This window comes from Camelina sativa, chromosome 10, assembly GCF_000633955.1.
Source record: "Camelina sativa cultivar DH55 chromosome 10, Cs, whole genome shotgun sequence".
Classification (NCBI taxonomy): domain Eukaryota; kingdom Viridiplantae; phylum Streptophyta; class Magnoliopsida; order Brassicales; family Brassicaceae; genus Camelina; species Camelina sativa.
Window position 1 is genome coordinate 18,707,075 of NC_025694.1, and position 20,888 is coordinate 18,727,962.

The window sequence follows — 20,888 nt, forward strand, 5'->3', positions numbered from 1 at the left end:
TCAAGTTAACAAAGGAAAGAAATAGGCATTAGATTTGAGAAAGAAAGGTTTGATATATGCCTTGAATATTGTATCTACGATCATCAAGGTTGCTTGAGGTGGAGCAACTTGTCTTAATTGTAATATCTGGTTTATTGATGTTCATGTCACCTCATGAAGGAGAGTGTTAACTCAAAGAGATACTTCGTGCTGGATTGAAACGATGTTGAGAGAAATCCATAAAAGAGTATAAAGTCAAGTGAAACGGGTTGATACTTTGTACTTGATTTCCTTTGGTTATAGATGTCTGTTTTTAAGTCTGAAAGGTGTTCTGAAAACTTGAGACCAAGATCGTTCAAATGATATAAACATCGTCATCTGATTCCTTGTGGTTTAGTGGGAAATTGCTCTCAAAGTTGGACTGCTTGCTGCGTCATTCCAGATCAGTTCTGGGAAAGTGGCAGTAAATTTCAAACCGTGAATGCAAATCGTGATCTGTTTTTTCCTATGTCTTCATACGACTGTTGTGAATATACCCACAAAATTTCATAATTTTCTGGGTTGGTTTGCTACTCCATTGTGCTCTGCATCAAATATGATGAAAATGGCAGAATTTTAGTTGTCTCAAGACAAGAAGTAGTGGAGAAATATATTGGCTAGATTGGAGAGCATATATAATTTCAGAAGAGAAGATAATCTTGTCTGTCTTGTAAACAGGTGTGTGATTTACAAAGTTCATCAAGAGGATTGTGTGGTTGAAGAGATTACAGAGGAAAAAGTAGAGCTGTTGAAAAAAAAGAACTTCATGACATGATCTGCATCATTAAGGTTGAAGTATTTGATCTTTCTTTTGGATGAAAAGGAGAAGAGGTTCTTCTCAGTGATTATTATAAGTTCAGTTATGTTTTCAAAGGAAATTTGCAAGGAGATATCAAGCTTATTTGAAACAAAAATTCTATGAAAAATTACTCTATATGAGAAGCTGAATGGGATCAATATAAGATGTGTCCACTGCAGTCACAAAGACTAGAAAGACTAAGGTAAAGTCTCTATTGATTATGTCTCTAAGGAATGAACCTCATGTTTGTGGGTATTAAAAATGGTTCAGAAGTTGAACCTTGTTTGATATAAGCATGGGAGAATGAAGATGAAGATAGTGTTCGACGACATCAAAAGGGGGATCAATCAAACATGAAATAAAATGAGTTTTTTTTGCAGAGATATAAGAGAATGTGTGGAGAATGGGTAAGTGCAAGTCGAGCATGTTCCCGAAAGTGAGGGTAAGGTAGATATCTTGACTAAAGCGCTCGGAAGAAACGAGTTTAAAGAAATGGGAGATCTCATTGGCATGAGAGATTTGGAAGAAAAAGATTTCAAGCTTAAGAGGGAAAATGTTGGCATAAGCTTGAAGATAGCTTGAGGTGCAAGCTATACTAATCCTACCGAGTTATGGAATTAGGATTAATTATATTTAGGAGTTATCTAAATATGTTAGTTTACCGGTTTATAATAGGAAAGTGGTCAACTCTAGGGTTTAGCAATTGTTATAAATAATAAGAGAGCGTTTCATGAAGAGGCACGCGCCTTAGGGTATTCTAGAGAGATGCACACAAGGTGTGTGGCGTCGCCCCACTAGTGTTCGATATCATATACAATCATGATTGTAATTGTAATCTTGTTTTAGTGGATTTGTTCTGGACTTGGTCTCGGGGATGTAGGAAATCCGAACCCAATTAACAAACTCTCTGTGTTGTTTACTTTATGCGTTCTTTAATTGAATAATAATTTTAACTTTGTTTTCTGGCTACAAGATCTTGGTTCTTGAAACTTTAACTGGTTTCAGGATTGTAGTAAAAGTAGAATAGTTTGTAATCGATTGTTGGTGATTTTGTTTTGTGTTCATGTCTCAACTCAATTCTACTACTTCTTCCTGTTAGGAACAAACATCTATTTTTAAATTTCAACAATGTACTGTGGAACTGTAAAAAAAGTATCACTACAAGGTATTAAGCTGGTAAGTTCAGCAAAACTTTTGTTGTGAATGGGACAAAGATTGCCTTTTCCTAAGTGCTCTATACTTGATACTGTGTGCAGGTTATGGTTTCTCTGGAAATGGAGTATAACAATCTGAATAAAGAAGGTATATATGCTGTTGAACTTGGATTAATGTTGATATGGTGAGAGTTTGCCTAACATAACTTTCAAATCTGTTATTTTGAAAAATATTAACTGACTGCACCTCTTAAGAAACCGCTACTTGATAGTGTGTGCAGGTTATGGTTTCTCTTGATAATGTGTGCAAGTTATGGTTTCTCTTAAAAATTGCAGACATGTTCTTGTATAGCTTTTGCTCATGGCTTAGGATATGGTTGTATGATTTGGAATGGAAGCTTAGTTGATTCTTGCACACCTAGAATTCAGTTAAGTATTATTCAACGACTTCTCTCATATTACTACTTTAGTGATTGCAGTTTTACTTATTCTTGCCAACTCTCTATTAGAAACACATGACAGGAGACCAATTTTGGATTGGTACATCATTGACAGACGATATTACTGTTTTGGCAGCTGGTTTCCTTTTGGCACGACTTATTGTCATGAAGAAAAGAGGTCAGAGTATAACTCCCAATGATGAGACAAGTATAAATAGAGATGAAAATTGTATTCTTTCTTACTCATAGGATGTGTCCTCGACTTGTTTGATGAATTTTGCAGGTATTGGTGGATTTCCAATAGAATCTGAAAGCTGCACATGAATGAATTATAGAAACTCAGAGAAGCACCAAATTAATTCAACATCCGAGAGCAACAACAAGCTTGTACTCAGCACCAACAAGCCAGAGCAACTTCAACTTCAGTCCTCATGTCATATTGTGCTTGTACTGGGTTCATGGTTCAAAATGTACTCATGTTTTTTTTTCCAACTTCAGTGCTCATGTCTTTCATGTTTTGCTTGTAAAACAAGTTCTCTGATTTTTTTTAATAGATGCTAAGAAACTTGGTTAGAATTTTATCATTAGAAGGACAAATTTCACTTAATCTTACAAAAGTTTTTAGCTGGAAAATTTGTACTCTTTATAGTTAAAATATTGTTTAAAAATTTGCTAAGAAATTGCCTTTAGTATCTGAGTGTGAGGAGTGTGAGATTGTCATAGGTAAAAGAGAGAAATGTGTGAAAAGTGGAAGTGGTGTGAGAGTGAAGAACAAAAAATTATTTGAAGTATTTTAATATTTACTTATTTTTTTTGTCTCTCCTTATCATAAGTATTCAAATAACTTTTAATGTAATTAAAATAAAAACTTTTCACATAAAAGAAAATTTATGTTTTTTCATTATAATTTGATATGAATTTTGTTTTATTATTTTAAATATATTTTATATCAAATTGATGTATATGATTTTTCTGTACATGTTTATTATTGGATGGTTTTTAATCCGTATACTTACTGTAGGGTTGTTTTGGTCTTTACACTTGTACGGATTAAAAATCATCCATCAGTTGTTTTGGTCTTTGAAGAAAATATATATTTTTTTTAAATTACATTAACAATTATTTGAATAGTTATGATAAAAGGGAAAAATAACAAAAATGAATAAAAAATATTTGAAATCACTAAAATTAAATGCATGTCAAACTATAAAGAGAAAAACATATATTTTTTTGTATATGTTTTTTTTTTAATTTTATATTAAGAATTGTTTAAATAATTAGAATCCAGGGAAAATGAGAAATAAAAAATTTCTCTCATACACTCCACAGTCCGCACACGACAACACACATAAGTCTTTCTATTTCACAAATGTACTACTTCTCCTATTTTGAATAATGAACGTACTAGTTTGCATAAAAAGTTTCAAAAAAATTCTATATTCCAACATATCTCTTTTAAATATTACAAAAGGCATAGTTAATACACAAGTTTTTGTTTTGTTTTTTTTTGTAATTTTATCTACTTCTACAATACACTCGACAATATTATTATCAACGTAAAGATTACCATCGAGATGATCACACTCATATTGGAGAATCCTTGCTTGCCAACCTGAAACATTCACTTCAATCCGCTTTCTATGATGATGATTGTAGCCTGTTACAGCTTACGGTTCAACAAGTATGCGGAACTCTGAACTCGTAGTCTCTTAGGATTTACATGGTTGTCGTTTTGGTCTCGGTGAGAGTATTATCATCCATTTGGTCATTCATTTCTTAAAAGTTTAAAATACATCTCTGTTGGGCCTATTACCGATCTTTCGGCCCATCCTCTTTAGCCCAAATAGCTATCTAGGGGTGTCAATCGAGCTGGCCTGGCCCAAAACCCGTAAAGTCCGTATATGTTTGAGCCTGGTCCGACCCGGCCCAAAATATTTCCGAACCTATATTTCAAAGCCCGAGCCCGACCCTAACAAGGTTGCAGGCTTTTTCGAGATTATCTTACGGATCAATAATTCAAACTTATAAGTCTTAAAAATCAGTGTTTAAAGATGTACAGTAAAACAAATCAATCAATTTTTTTAATAACTCATCTATATTCACTACAACCAACTTAATTTAAAAGAAAATGTTTAAAACTAAATAAAATTTTCTACTATAACCAAGCAAAACAATATATAATTATATAAAATATCATAGATAAAAATTTTTAAAATATAATGTAAGGTTATTAAATAAATATGAAAACTAGGATTAGAGTTTTAAATTTTATTTACAAAAAAATATTAATCAAATATTGCAATAAAATAAAAATGTTAACAAAAAGGTATAAATATATTTGATAAAAGGCTTTTCAAGCTGGCCCGAACCTAGTCGGGCTAAGCCCGAAAAACCATAGTTAAGCCCAAAAGGCCCGATTTTTTCTGGACGTATATGTTTATGCCCGAGCCCAATTGTTTTCAGGAAGAGACCGGAAAAGCTTGCAGGCTTTAGACCCTAATTGACATACCTAGCCATGTGTTGTCGAGTTAACAACATTTGATTCAAAAAACACACATTTCCAGAAAATAATTTAAAGAAAATATAGTACTGCAAAATACGTTGATGGTCGCCCTTGGCGTTCGACATTAACCGATCAAACCGATCAAACACAAACAATTTTTTCGGTTATCGAAGCAAACCGAAGAGATTAAGTGTAACCGTTCGGCGCAATTGATTTGGGGAATCGGTTTTCGGTTCGGTTCGGTAATCGGACCGATTAGTGTATTAGATTCTACAACCATATATAAGCCTAACCCTAATTCTTTAACTCTATCTCTTCTTCTTCCTCTCTGCGTCCTGCGATTCTGAGAGAGAAACTTCACCAGTTCATCTTGTTCTCCTTCTTCTCCGATCTAATCAATAATCATCATCATATATCTTCTCGTTTATCAATTCATCATCTACTACATCCTCTTTCATTCTCTCAAATCTCAGTCGTGATTAAGATATATCATTTTCAGATTTAACCTTTAACCATAAGATTCTTAAGGGTAAGCTCTTATTCTTTCTCCTTATTTGATTATTCGTTTGACTATTTGCTCTGTAAGCTCTTCCTATGTCTTGATAACATCAATTTAGAGAACTCTAGGGTTAAAGTTTGAACTTCGAATTCAGAGATTATTCATTATGCTTTTGGGTTTGTTACTTTGTTTAGGGTACTATTGTTGTGTTTGTCTTCCTCGTTGTTGTAATACCTAAAATGTTGTTCTTTGTTGTTTAATGATTTTATTTTTATTGGTTTATGTAATCGATTTTCATGTAGTTTTGATGATGGCAGGTGAAAAATGACGCCCAGGAACTTTCGATCTTCGCTGTCATAGCTCGCTGCAGCTGCACATCATCATATCTCTGAAAACCCTAATGGATTTGGGCTTGTAATTTGTTTTCAGATTCATTTAGGTCCATTATCTTAATCCTTTTTTATCTATATTAGGTCCATTATGAATTTGGTGTTTTTTTTTGTTAATGTAGTCCACTAACGTAATTTTTTTGTTTATTCGGTTTAAAATAACCGAACTAGAATAAAATCGGTTTAAATTTGGAATTGATTTAAAATATAATAACTGACCTGAATAAACTGAGTACTGATCGACCCGAACCGAATTTAATTTCGGCTCAATTTAGCAGGATTTTTCAAAAACCGAATTTTCTCAAAACTGAACATACCTACTCGAATAATCCGAACCCGCCGAACGCCTGGGCAACAAGTGACAACTATACAAGTACAACGAATGACGTATAACTTGGGGTCAGCATGTATTTTGTGTTAAACGCTTAAACTGAACCTGTTGGGAGATTATTATTTCTTCGCAATTTTTCCGTGTACCGGCTTTTAAGAAGCCAAACCGGTTACGAACCATTTGGTATAGGTTTTGGGCATTCGGTTATTCAGTGTATAGAACCGAATTTAATTTGTGCTGGTCCGACTCGGTTGGGTTTTTTTAGTTAGTAGTCTCACTGAGTAAGATATTTTTGGGTGATGTGAGAAAGGGGTAAATTCGTCTTTTAGATATTCACGGTGTTATCTCTACTTATAGAGAGAGAGAGCGTCGAGACAGAAGGCTCTTTTTATATACACAGCATTGCCTACTTCAGCTGCTTTTCTGATTTTATCTCTCTCTCTCTCTTCACTCTCAGATACCTTTTTTTTTTTGAGCTTCGAACAAAAAGCTCTCAGATCCACAAGAGTCAAAGGCTCATCTCTTCTTTGATCTTGGTTTATGAGGTAAGATTCCTCACTCCCGCAACATCTCTTTCTTTCCTCGCTCTGTGTAATGGATTTATCTCTTCTCTAATGGCGAGAATCTTGAATTCGTTATTCGGTTATTGTTTTCTTTTTTGGTTTTGATGATTCTATCTTTGGTGGATGAGACTCCATTGCGGGTTGATTGAATTCGATTTAAAGATGCTTTGCGATTTGTGAAATATCGGATTCGCCGCCGATTTGGGTTCTTCTTTAGAATATGTAATTGAATTTGACTGTGTTCGTTTATGAATCAATGTTTTCCGTTCAATGTTAATTTGTGGGAATGGTTCATGTTTGCGAAATGTTTGTGTGTGTGTTTTTTTTTTCGATTTATAGGGTTTCTTATGATTGGAATAACATAGTTTCGTTATCTTTATCATGTTTTTTCTAATAAGGAGTGTTCTCTTTTCTTGCATTTTCACTTGTTTATTTCACCCTGAACAACTTGCTAATCTGTTTCCTTTTGTTTGTCCTGCAGCTCGAAGGAGAAACCCACTCTCGGGTTAGTCATTTCTCTTCTTTTCGAGTTTTTTCATAGGATAAGTTTTTGACTCGTGTGTGTTGTTCTTGTTTGAGCGATCCGGTTGCTGAAGTTGGTTTTTTTTTTTTTTCAACTAGTGAATCTTTTCCTTAAGTTAGAGTTTTAAGTGTTTAAGTTATTAGTTTAACTATTGTGCGGTTTTATTTGTAGTTTTTATCTTTTACTGCTGAGTTTTTAGCATTTTCTTTGTTTGGATAACATGTGTGTCTAAAAGTTGTTCTTATTTATATATTCTTTGTTTGTACGAGCAGAGGTACGCGGATTAAGACCCGCAAACGGAATATTGCTGCTCCTCTGGACCCTGCAGCCTTCTCTGATGCAGTGGTCCAGATTTACCTGGATAATGCTGGTGATCTGGTATGTTTGGTGTTTCCTGTCCAGATTTTGATGTCTTACTTGTTGTTGCATGTGTTTGCTCTATAAACTTATAGCTCTTGTTTGATTGGTTTAGGAACTTGTTGCCAAAAGTATTGAATCATCAGATCTTAATTTCACAAGATATGGTGACATCTTCTTTGAGGTAAGTTTACAAACAAATCTTTGTGGACATTTCCTTGGTGATCTTTTTTTCCGTAAAACCTTTTTCTTACTATGATCTTTAATCTTGACATTGATGGTGTACTCCTATTCCCCTGTTTCCAGTGTCTTGCTAAGCCTAAGAGTAACTTGTGTATTTGATCACATCATGTACGCGTGCATAACAACTTCTTGTCTCTTTGACAAGAGGGACTCATGATAATAGAATCAAACACTGTCTTGTTTTGTGATTCTTATGTCCACTTGTATGGAAGCATATGTGTAAAATCTATTTGTGCCTATGTGTAAAATTTGTTAATGGCGCCTGTAAAGATCTTCCTGGTTTTTTTCTTTTCTTGTTATGGTGGTTCTGTTTTCTTCTATTCATGGGATGTTTGTTTTAAAATTTCTTATGTCTGCTGCTGGTTTTGGTCTGTTTTTTTTTTTTTTTTTTAATGAGTTTTGATTGAGATAGCTTGTGTTTAAGGTTATATTCATAGGAGGACGCACGCAACCTGGAACAGTGAAATCTGATGAAGGAGAACGCCATACGTACTCTGTAATCGACTGTGAACCCAAGCGGGAAGCCATTTTACCATCTGTAGTCTATATACAGAAAATTCTGCGGAGGAAGCCTTTCCTCATAAAAAACCTTGAAAATGTTACTCGGAGATTCCTGCAGTCACTGGAGCTTTTTGAGGAAAATGAAAGGAAGAAGCTTGCTATCTTCACAGCACTTGCCTTTTCCCAGAAGCTCTCAGGATTACCTCCAGAAACTGTCTTCCAGCCATTACTCAAGGATAATCTCGTTGCCAAAGGGATAGTGCTCACTTTTGTAACAGACTTCTTCAAGGAGTATTTGGTTGAGAACAGTCTTGAAGACTTGATCTCTATTCTGAGGCGTGGCAAGATGGAAGACAACCTTATGGATTTCCTACCACCTGTAAGGCGATCTGCTGAAAGTTTTGCAGAGCATTTCACGTGAGTTTCATTCAGTTATATTACACTCCCTCGTTGGTAACATGTTGATGCTTCTTTAGCTCTGATTGCATGCATTTCCCAAATTTGATTTGTTGAAGTTTATTACATGGCGGAAAAACTGAATGAATATTTAAAATCGGTGTCATTGTCCAGAGTTATTTAGATATGCATGTAAAATTGTACATCATTCTATTTAGCTACCTAACTAAGAAAGTATGAATGATTTTGTTCGTCAGTAACTCCACTATTTTAAATGATCTATTCATTAATCTGACTACTATAGGTCTATAGAAATGTGATTTTGTTTTTCAGCTATCGCAATTAATCTATTCATTTATCAATCATATTGTACAAATGCTGCTGCTAATGCTATACACCACTTTCGTCTGCCTTTTCTGTGTCTGGGATTTTTTTTTTTCTGTATTTAGTACAATGAATTGAAATAACATGTTTACCTCTTGGATTTTTAGGAATGAGGGATTGACCGATCTAGTGGAGTACCATTCAAAGAAAATGTTTGAGGTGAAACTGAGGGAAATCAAAACCGTTCTAACAAGCAAGGTCACAGAGGAGGAGAGTAATGTAGACGAAGTCATTGAATCTGTGAAGCAACAGATCAAAGATGCTAAGCTGCCTGACATTGAGGTTGTGCGTGTTGTTTGGGATGGTTTAATGGATGCTGTTCAGTGGTCTGGAAAAAATCAGCAGCAAAATGCTAACTCTGTTCTGCGCCAGGTAAGATTCTACGAATAAGAGAACCCAGTCATTCAATTCATACTTATCATGTTATATAAGAGCTTCGTATAGTGTGTTATTCCACAAACCGCATATGAGTTTTGTGCTAATTTTTAGTTGGTTGGTAGTCATGAATAAAAAAGAAGTGGAAGTCGTGAATAAATGAAACCATTAGGGCAAATCGCTTTTGATGTCTTATTAGCCGTAAAATAATATGTGATCCCTCTTACGGTCCCTTTATCTCTTGATTTTTGACCTGTGTAGGTGAAAACATGGGCTCCGCTTCTGAACACCTTCTGCAGCAGCGGAAAGCTAGAGCTGGAACTGATGTACAAAGTTCAAATGCAATGCTACGAGGATGCAAAGCTTATGAAAGTTTTCCCAGAAGTAGTGAGGTCGCTCTATGAACTCGATGTCCTCGCTGAAGACACCATTCTCCACTGGTTCCGTAAAGGTACCAACTCAAAGGGCAGGTATGTACTTAGTTCCATGACATAATATAACGTCACTGGGGAAGCTTTATAGTAAGTTGTAACTAACATATTCATCGTGATGTTTTCTTGTGGTGAATGTCGCAGGCAAACCTTTGTGAAAAGCTTAGAGCCATTTGTGAATTGGCTTGAAGAGGCGGAGGAAGAAGAGTGAGTGATCGATCTATGTTCCTAATAAACAAGCAATGAAGACAATAATAATGGAATTCCGAGTTCTTCTATCTTTCACTTCTGCTTATGATATTTACTGCACTCTGCTTTGTATTTTGGCAATAAGTCCACTTTGAAGTTTATTGTTTCATTTTCAATTTTTTTCTTTGGTTTTGATGACTGTCTGTTTTCCTATATTGTTTTTGGATTCTTTTGCAAACGGATTTAGGCAAAAGCAAAAGCTGTTTTATTTATGGTTTATTCGGTTTTTTACTTTTCCTCAGCACTTTATTGTAATTGTACTGTTTTTTTGGTTTTGGATAAGATGACAGCAACATAAAAACATCAGCAAAAATGAAAAGTTTTTAGAACGCTCAAAAATACTTTTTTTTGGTCAACAGATGGATTTATATTAACATCCAAAGGTCATTACAAAAGAAAAGAGACTGAAGAAAGACGACACAGACAAGAAAAACTACAGCAGCCTACAAAGTTTAGAGAAATAACCACCCAAGAGCTGTTCCAGATGCTACTCCACACACCTTGCTTAAACTGCAATTACAGAATGCAGGATCCCTAAACAATTTCAGAATGCAGGATCCCTAAACAATTTCAGAATGTAGGATCCCTAAATTTATTGAGAGAGAGATATACAAATTGATACTATCTAAACTGGTAAAAGACTTTTTTTTGGTGGTCGGAACTGGAAAAAGACTTAAAGAGTCAATAAAATGACTGGCTTAGTAATTTGGTCGATGCACTGCAATGATAAGTGGAAGTTTCTTATTAGATGCCATATATATTCCATTTATCCTGAAACAAAACAAAGAAAAAAATGGTACTTTAGATAAGTGAATAACATGAGAGAAAGGAAAAGAGGTGAAGAGCTCAAAGAACCCAAATGCAGAGAGAGAGACAGAGTCTATACAAGTGAAGAAATGGGGCATTCACGAGCATAATGTCCTCTTCCTTTACATTTGTAGCATAAACGGCGAGACACTCTGCTCTTTGACTCGCTTATGCTCGATGAAGGATTCGGGCATTCACGTGAGAAATGTCCTTCTTCCCTACTGCCTATGCTAGAAGAATCAGGGCAGTGACACTTAGAATGCCCTTCTCCCGCACACTTAAAGCATGATGGACTGACAGAATCATCGTAGTGTCTACCACATGCCTAGAGATCAAAAATTTATATTGCAAATTCTGAATCCATGTCCTGATATCAACTCTGTTTTAGAGACTCCAACTCAATCAAAATCTCAACAACTTACCAGTCCAGTATGACCCAGTTGACCACATCTGTAGCAAGATAAAGTCCATGACGGTGAATGACAAGGTTCGATACAACAGAGATGGCCTAAGCTTTTACAGACATAGCATTTGATATCCTGGTTAAAGTCCAACTATGTTCATGATCAGTTGCTTCTTTTTGAATGAAAATTTTTAAACAAGAATGAGAAAATAACAAAACTTTACCTTCAAATCTTCCTGAGAGTAGTCATACTTGCACAAGATCATGTCATGTCCAAGTTCTCCACATCTTAAACATACATCTGCTTCTTCATCGTTATGTCTCGGCATGGTGAATGGATCAAAACCCTAAATCAAAGTTTCTAAACCTAGAACTCTGATCGCACGGCTTGATCGGCCAAGGTTTCGAATGATTTGGTTAAGAAGTTCGAAATGCGGTGATGAGATGACTGGTAGGGTTGGGTTAACTTACATACGGCGGAGATGCGGCGAGCGGACGGCGAGGCAACGGCGGCAGACGAGGGCGGCGGCGAGGCTAGGGTTTCTCTCTCGCGGAAACACTCTAATCTCTTGTTTTTTGTTGGTTTTACAATTATACCCCTGAGATAAATTAAATTTCAATAGTGACAAAATAACCCAAATAGGCGGTAAGTGGAGTTTAGTCCAAAGGTTATGAGCTTCCATGATTTTTTCAAAATTTTTTTTTAAATTTTTTTATTTGATTGCGTTTATATATGATATTATTGTGACAATGAATGCAAATGTTTGAATATTAGCTAATATATTAAAGGAAAAGTCGAAATGGCTCATAGCCATTCTCACAAAAATTGACGTCAATTACCTTTAATGAAAAATACTCTTAAAAAAATTTTGGACAAGCTTTTTTTGCCTATTTAGGTTGCTGAAACGCACCACATTCATCCTCAAACTTAAGATTACTAATTTGCCATTAATGAGATTCAGAATTGGACCTTTATATCCTTTAGATTAATTAAAAAAATTAAAAAGAATAATTTTCTTAATTATCTAATCTATATAATCGTCAAAAACGTGATTTCTATAAGTTATAAAACCTTAAAACCTGAAATAATAATGGGCTTAATAGAAATCCTAACCAAATTATACCGACTTCTTTGAAACCCTAAAAATATAGGTTATTCATTAATATAAATAGGTACATCCCTAACCATTCTCCATAATTCGAAATCTTTAAAAAAGAAGAAACCCTAAATTACTCTCATGTTCTCGAATTTATATTTGTCTTATAGTCTTGATGATCTTTTATATGGATTTTTGTATTCGTGTTCGTGTTCTAATTATTCATATCCTTTTTCTGTAATATGTGTTTGGAACGCAAGTTCAAGCATCACCAGAACTTTGTGTATTGTTTCTTTACTAATTGAATAATATTGTATATTTTCTTGAATTATTAAAATATTTGTAAATCAAATTATACTAATCCCTATGTTTCAGGTGAGTTAGTAGATGGTCGTGATCTTAGTTCTATGTACCCACACAAGAAAATTAGGTATATATTTTTTTTTGTATACCTAAACTAATTTCCTTTATACCTTGATGCTGCTAAATTAAAAGACTCATGTTTATAGTTACAGGAACACTTCGGAAGATGCTACTATTAATGAAAGATGTTTGGTAATTGTAATAGAAAAATATTCTATCATCTTTATTGACATTTATTCATGTGTTTTTGGCTCTAATAATTAAATATAAATCAATAGGTAGAGGTGGCAAAGTCTATCGAATGTTTTTGTTTAGATGAATCCACCAATGTTCATATGCTGAAACTCAGGTATTGTTTAAAATTTTATAAGAAAGATTATTAATATTATACTTTTGATTTAAAAATCATACTAATATTTTGTATTTACTTTTTTATTATTATTATTATTATTTTGTAGAAAGTCTATTATTGGTGCTAATAGTATCTCAAAATCTATGGTATAAACTTAATTTAACTAAATGTTAATGTTCAAAATTACTTAATCTTCTTTTCTCGGATATAGCATAATTTAGATTGATTAATTATTCAGCAGGTGAAATATGCATTGTTAGCAATACGACGTCTTACAACTATTGCTCGGTAGTTGGTTATGTTAAAACAGTAGTAATAATGTTATAACGTTTGTTAAAATTGCTTAATTTGGTATTATCATGGTAACAATTTGTGTCTAAAGGTCACCCTTATATTAAACCTTTTACAAAAACATGACACTAGCGTTTATTCGTAATCTTTAACTCTAACCCTATTATTTGATATTATCTGCAGAGAAGGAATTTATCGCAAAGAATCTAAGTCGTTTCCTTTTTATTTAAGATACACGGTAATTACCGAAATATATTCTAATTAGATTTTATTATATCTAATCTAACATATTTTGTTATTTAAAAACAGACTGCATATGGAAGGAAAAATAATAGGTGTCGTAGCAAATATTCTGGCATGAAGCGAGTAGCAGAACATATTTTAGAGAATAATATGATGAATGTTCTGAGATCTTATAATTGCTGTTTTCTGGATATTGTTTAATATGGATGAATAATTTATGAAATAATAATATTCCTATAAAGTTTAATTTTAAAATAAAGGGTTTATAATGACGTTCTTAAAGTAAATGAGATGAGACATGTTAACAATGAAAATGTGTGTACCGAAGTTACATTAGTAGCAATACAAAAAGCTGAAGTTCTTGCATCATTATATAAATTTCAATATATCGTAAGATTGTATATTTAAATACCGAAATTGTATATATGAATGATAGAAGTAAAAGAATCAAGTACCCGTATTAAATATATGAAAATAGTTTATATATAACTTCTTCAGTCTGAATTTATTAAAATCTAATAATAATTATTTTTTGATGGAATATTAAAATTTATTATTTTTATGTTATGTTAAGCAGGGTGGATAAACTTAAGAAGTATTCCATATTCAAAACAGAACAGAATAAAGTTTAATATCACAATTAATGTAAAAATGGAAAATATATATACGCATTAAAAGTCGTAATGATAAACATTAAGAAATTTACATTATCTCTAAAATAAATGGAAGTGTAATAAAGATATTTATGTCTGGAGATCTATACAAAATATTTTTTTAAAAATGGTAAACATATATTCTTATATATCACTTATCAAAAAAAAAGTAAATATCTTTTATATATAAAATTACATGTATATATACGTCTATTCGACTCTTTTGACATTCAACCTAAAATAACGAAGAAAACAAGAAACAGAACACTATGGTTAGGTATAGCCTTTTCGATGATGTTTCGCGTTTGAATTCATCGAAATATGAATGGAAAATACGTGTGAAAGTTTTGTGTTTGTGGGAAGAAAAAGGGCCATGTTTGGAGATGGTCTTATCTGATATTAAGGTATTTACTTTATTCTAATAATTAGCTCATTATGTATTCCAAAAATAAAGCGTATATGTAGTTATATCTGAAAGTTTTGATTTGCAAGCGTTGAGCATATTATTTTGACATATAAAATTATATTATGTGACAATATTAATACTATGTGTTATCAGGGTGTAAAGGTCCAATGTTCCTTTCGTGGAGATGTTTATGATCGTTGTGTCTCCAAGTTCAACGTTGGTGATTGGCTCGATTTCGAAGAAGTTAAGGTTGTTGAGCAGAATGGTTCATGTTTAGCTACCACACATCGTTACAAAATTGTTATTTTGTATAATACCACAATCAAAGAGAATTCAATTGTTGGGGAAGATTTCTATGATTTCGTCGATTTAAAACTCATTAATGATGGTACACAATGTGAAGATTACTTAGTTGGTGAGTAGTTTTTTTAGATATTATAAAATTAATTTCAATTATTATTAGTAAATATTTGTATTTGAACTAACTTTTTTTTTATACAGACGTCATCGGTGAGGTTGTCAATGTTGGGGAATTCAGCTGTAATTTCAGGAAATTACAAAAAAAAAAGACGAGATCAATAAGTCTGAAAATCATGAGAAAGCTGATGATGCATCACAAAGTGACAATATTCGTATGTTGTTTAAGTATTGTACTCGATTTGATTTTGAAAAAAAGAAAAACGCATCTTACCATGATCACTCAGAAACAGATTGTACAGTCTTTGAAGAATCTGATGACGACAGTAATGTTGGAGATCAAGACGATTCTGATTATATACAAGAAGGAAGTGACGAAGAAGATGATGTTTCTTATGATGTAATGGATGAAGAATATGATGATATTGATGAAGAAACCGATTATGAGGTCGAATACCATTCAGATGATAGTGATAACGATGATCATAATGGGGATAGATATATTCAAGATTTAGATGAGGATGAAGATAACGTTGAGATGCAAAGTTCTGAAAATCTTGCAATAAATTGCAGAGCAGAAGATAACTCTATTAACCACAAAATATCTTTTGATCTACATGATTTCAGGTGAATTAAAACTCTTATTATATATATATATTATACGAAATTATGATCTTGAATTATATTGAAGCATAAGGTTTTGATTCTTGACATTTTAGTGGAACCCTAATAAGGTGTGAGTAATTCGAAAGATCGGCTGCAAAATTCTACGATACTTATAAATCTTACCGGGGTGATCACTTAATTTGTGTTATTCGATGGGGTGTTATTGAAGTTTTCTAAGGTATACATTTAATTTGATGATATTTATTGCTCAATATTTTTGAACAAATATTAAAGTATTATTTATGTTCTAATTTTACAGGAAAAAGAAGTATATCTTCTACAGTTTGTACGTAAATAATACTCAATCCGCAAATTCCAGATGAGTTGAAAATGATGAAATTGTAAGATTATCATCTCTGTTCATGTTATATATATAAAATGAAAACATTGTAAAAATTCGTTTATAATTTTTTTTCATGTATACCTATGAACTAAATTATAGGAGACCAAGGAAGAGGACTCGCAAATAGAAGACTGACGACTTCTTATTTTGTTTTTGCTTACTATGGATTTTATGGGGTTTTAATATTTTATATTCAAATGATATATGGATTCTAATTTTTTAATTTAAATAGATAACTGTTTGAATTTCTTTACATATATCTAAGGTTAAATTATTCATAATATTATTCTTTTATCATTATCTTGATAAAAATATCTACATATTAAATACTTAGGAAAAAATGTAAAGACAAAGACTTTGAAGTTTCCAATAAAGTTCAGCAAAAATCGTAACAAATATATGAAAGACCAATGCATGTTGATAAAAAAATGTTAGCATGCAAGTTGATAAATGCAAAGATAGACATGCAATTTGAAATTTGAAATTTGAAATTTTAAAAATAAAACATTGATCATTCTTATCGAACAGAGACACATGCAGCTTTCCCTGTGTAGACCACGGGTTTTTATACAATCCACACAAATCTAGAAATCTGATTCTTATAATCCTTATCTTCTTTAGTTTATGAATATTTGAACTACAGATCAGTTACTGTAATATTTGAACTTCTCTCTCAAACTTCTTCTTGCTTCTAAAAACTCGAAAAAAGGAAAAAATTCCCAAACAGGATGGTGTTGTACGTAAAAGATCTGAATCCGACCTTACGTAACCCGGAAGTTGCTGTGAAAATTTTAAGAGAGTGGCCAACTCATTTTATTCAAGGACATCCTTTTTATCAAAGTTTGATTTTGGTAGACGAGTGGGTAGTTTTTCTTCTTCTTCCCAATTTTCCGTAATTATTTTCAAATACCCAATGAGATATACAACAAAAATAAAACAATTGAATGCTAAATTGTGTTTCTATTATAGGGAAATAGGATTAATGCCAAGATAGTTGCGGATCTTTATGTATCAAAATACTATGGAAAAATCAAGGAAGGGGAATGGTACGAGATTACTGGATATTTAGTGATTGATCGTTAACAATCATTCAGGAACTCAAACCATCCGTTTAAGATCCTGATCCATGATAAAACAAAAATGATCCCAACATGTCCGCGAAGTACTGACAATTTTATCCTTTGTTATGATGCATTGAGAATGAATAATTCGCACCTGACGAGAAGAACCGCTGTGTAGGTAAGTTTTTATATTCAACTAAACTTAAAAAATCCGTCCTTATGTGATGATATTCTATTTTAAAGATGATGACTTCTTTTGTTTTTTATATTGTTGTTTTTTTGTTGGAATTTTATTTTTTGTTAGATGTCATGGGAATGCTAAAACACGTAAACGAGTCTCATACAATTGATTTTCTTGAACATCAAAATGGGTACATTTCAGAAAATGAAGTTGTGACATTCACTATCCTTGAACACAAGTAAGATAATTTTCGAAACTTTCGATATCCTCAAATTTTGATATATTTACTGGTTGTTTAACTTATAAACAATCAATTTTTTCAAAGTGGCCTAGAGATTGAATGTGTTGCTGTTGGTTCGGTTTGTTATGCATTTCTCGAGAAACAGAAAAAAAATAATGGCTTCCCCTACTTTCGCTGATCAACCAATAATGTGTACTCTTCTATTTTGGAGGATCTCTGTTTACGAAGGTACTGTTAAATAGTCTTATAAACCACTTGAAACTATCATTTTCTTACTTAATTTCTACTTTGCTAGGAATCCAATGTTTGATGTCTCAGTTACGATGTTCGAAGGTCATTCTTGAAGATGAAATTGATGGATTTAATACTGGCGATATGGTGTAATGTTATTAATCAAATAAATTGAATAAATTTAGTATGAACATAATTATACGGAAATTATAAATCTGAGTTATTCGAATTTTACAGGCGCTGGCTAGACGTCGATTCCAGTGATGAAGATAATGAAGATGAAGATTGAGATTGTGGTTCAAGCAGCTGGCTATAGTTCTACTTCTCAATATTTCTTATTATGTTCACTTTGCTATTGTTGATTTAGACTTTAAAATAATTATTTGTAGAATTTTGAACATGAAATTTTCGTCTTAAATTATGTTTGAAATTATTTTTTTTTTTGGACCACACGTTAAATTTAATATCACTATTTTACTAGTACATCTTTATTAAAAAGTTTGGTTTTACTAATACATATGTATTTTACTAATACATCTAATTGAGCTTAAAGAGAATCGAAGGTTATTATTGGTTAATTTAGATGGGCAATGCCTTAAGTTACGCCAATATGAAAGCCTTCGCTGGTCTTTAAACAAATATTTAAGCATTCTACGTCTCCTCATTATTTTCTGACCTTTTGTTATCCCCTCTCAACAAAGGCCAGAACGTCTATTATCATACATATCCTTTTGGTAAGATCTCAATCGATAGTTAATAAACTTTTCGTATCTTGAATTCTTGGTTTGGAAGTTTAAACCTTTTCAACAAATATTTTTGCAGAAATCGTGATGGAAGGTGGAATTTCTAGGAAAAGAAAAGGGCTCATGTCAGATTTCGAATGGGAAGATGGAGCAATCGAGAAGGTTAAACAAGCGTTCCAAAAATCGAGAGATGTGGTACTAAAGGAAACGACGAGACGTATCACCGCGATACTTGATATGTTGAAAGATTATATCAAGAAAAAGGAAGAATCTATAGGCCTAATCTGTCAACTTGAGACAGTCGATGCTCAAATCTCGCTAATGAATGATATCTTGGAGGGGCGAATCGACTTAATTGCAGAGCGTAACAGGCTAGAAGACGTTAGGGTTGTTATTGAGAAAGATGTCAAAGATTTTATTGTTCCTAATATTGATTGGGAAAAACTTCATGTTCCTTTTAATGGTTAACAATGTTAGAGTTTAAACTTATGCGTTTAAAGATTTTTTTTTAAAAAAATTATATTATTTGTCAGAAATTACCAGGGTATTTATTTATTATTCTAAAAACTAAGAGTTCGTTAAAACGATACTATAAATTAGAGATATTGACATGTATACAAAATTTAATTAGAAATATATAAAAGCTTTTAATCAATAATCGGAACAAAAAAATCCGGAATTAGATATTTTATAGAAGTATTCATGGTGATATAGTTTCTATATACATTGAATGAAATACCTATAAAAATATTTTAAACTTATTTAAATCGTGTTTTTCTAGAAAGTAATAGGAAATCTAATAATATATTCCGTGATAAGTGTAAATGTATAGATACCATTTAAGTTTATCCAATGATAAAGAAATTTGGAGTTTTGATGAAATCGTAAAATGAAAAAATTCCAAAAATTAACTATATTATATTATATATATTTACGTTAATATAATTTAGAAGTCATGATCGTAGTTTTCGCCTTTTGAGAACATGGCAAACCGTCTATCCAATGCTATCAAAAAAAGATACCAGAAGAGAGACTATTTTTATGATGTTGACGACCTAAACCCCTTCATTCATGAGTGGAAAATTGACGTCAAAATACTGAGGAAGTTTGAGTGCCGTTATCCTTTTTTCAGATCAACAGACTTGATTGTTGTTGATGATAAGGTATATTTGCAGTATACATTGCGTTTTTTATAAATTTTGTCTAAACTTATGATGCTTACAAATTTTTGGATATGTAGGGCAAAAAAAATCTTGTGATGATGCGTCCCCCTTTTCGTGATATATTTAAAAACGATCTTGAAGAAGGTGAATGGATAACGTTATCAAGATTCTCACTAACCATTGTTGTTGGGATTTTAAGAGTAACTGATCATCGTTTTATGATACATTGGGGAGACGAAACATGGCTTAGAAAAATTCATCCTTTGTCTTCCAAGCAGTTTTATTCTTTTGTATCATTTAATGATATCAAAAGTGGATTTTTAAACCCTGATTATTGCGTAGGTGAGATAAAAAAAACTATCTAATAAAATTTAATTATTTCTAATAATTTATCTTCTAATGAAAAATCTATGATCAGACATTATTGGAAGAGTGTACACTGTTGGAAATCGTTTTGAAGAAGGTCCACCATATCAAGATTGGAATGAGTTGTTTGTTGTTTTGGAAAATATTGAGTAAGTCATTCTATTTAAAAAATTTTAAATTTAAATATTATCATACCTATTAATGTTTTAATTCTAAAAGATGCAAAATTTTAGGGGTGATTGATTGTCATGTCGTTTATCAAAAGACTACGCGAACGCCTTTTTCAATGATTGGATTCACTGTGTTTGTGATATCATATGTGTGTTACGTTTTTCCAAACTTGAGACTCAAAAAGGTTCGTATTATTCGTTCACGTTTCAAAAAACGTTATTGCTTAGATTATTAAATATGTTAATTAATTAGATACATGGATGGCAACAACTGTGGATAATTGTACAATGGTCATGATCAATCCTAAGTGTCCTCAAGTCACGTAGATGTTTGATTCCTTTGCCGAAATGGAGAACTGAATTATAAGATTTTAATGTGTAATTTGCTACATTTTAAATCGTTATGATATTGATCCTGGATTTTAATTTTATATATTTATATTTGAATATATTTATATTTGAATATATTTATATCTGAATATATTATAAATTTGGTGATTATCTTACATGATTATTATTCTTAAAGAAATTCTCAT

The 20,888-nt window shown here is 32.3% G+C and overlaps 2 protein-coding genes across 2 annotated transcripts; one reads left to right on the forward strand and one right to left on the reverse strand.

Moving 5' to 3' along the window:
• LOC104719305 (protein krasavietz) lies at positions 6,521 to 10,391 on the forward strand. The gene is made up of 8 exons (XM_010437199.2): positions 6,521 to 6,678; positions 7,178 to 7,201; positions 7,492 to 7,597; positions 7,692 to 7,760; positions 8,244 to 8,737; positions 9,208 to 9,472; positions 9,737 to 9,945; positions 10,051 to 10,391. Exons 1-8 carry the CDS (start codon positions 6,674 to 6,676, stop codon positions 10,115 to 10,117), a joined length of 1,239 nt encoding a protein of 412 aa, XP_010435501.1. The 5' UTR covers positions 6,521 to 6,673; the 3' UTR covers positions 10,118 to 10,391.
• Positions 10,488 to 11,948, reverse strand: LOC104719307 (DNA-binding protein HEXBP). The gene is made up of 4 exons (XM_010437200.2): positions 11,590 to 11,948; positions 11,385 to 11,501; positions 11,042 to 11,287; positions 10,488 to 10,926 (listed from the first exon to the last, which is right to left on the reverse strand). The coding sequence occupies exons 1-4, from the start codon at positions 11,692 to 11,694 to the stop codon at positions 10,900 to 10,902; spliced, it is 495 nt and encodes a 164-aa protein (XP_010435502.1). The 5' UTR covers positions 11,695 to 11,948; the 3' UTR covers positions 10,488 to 10,899.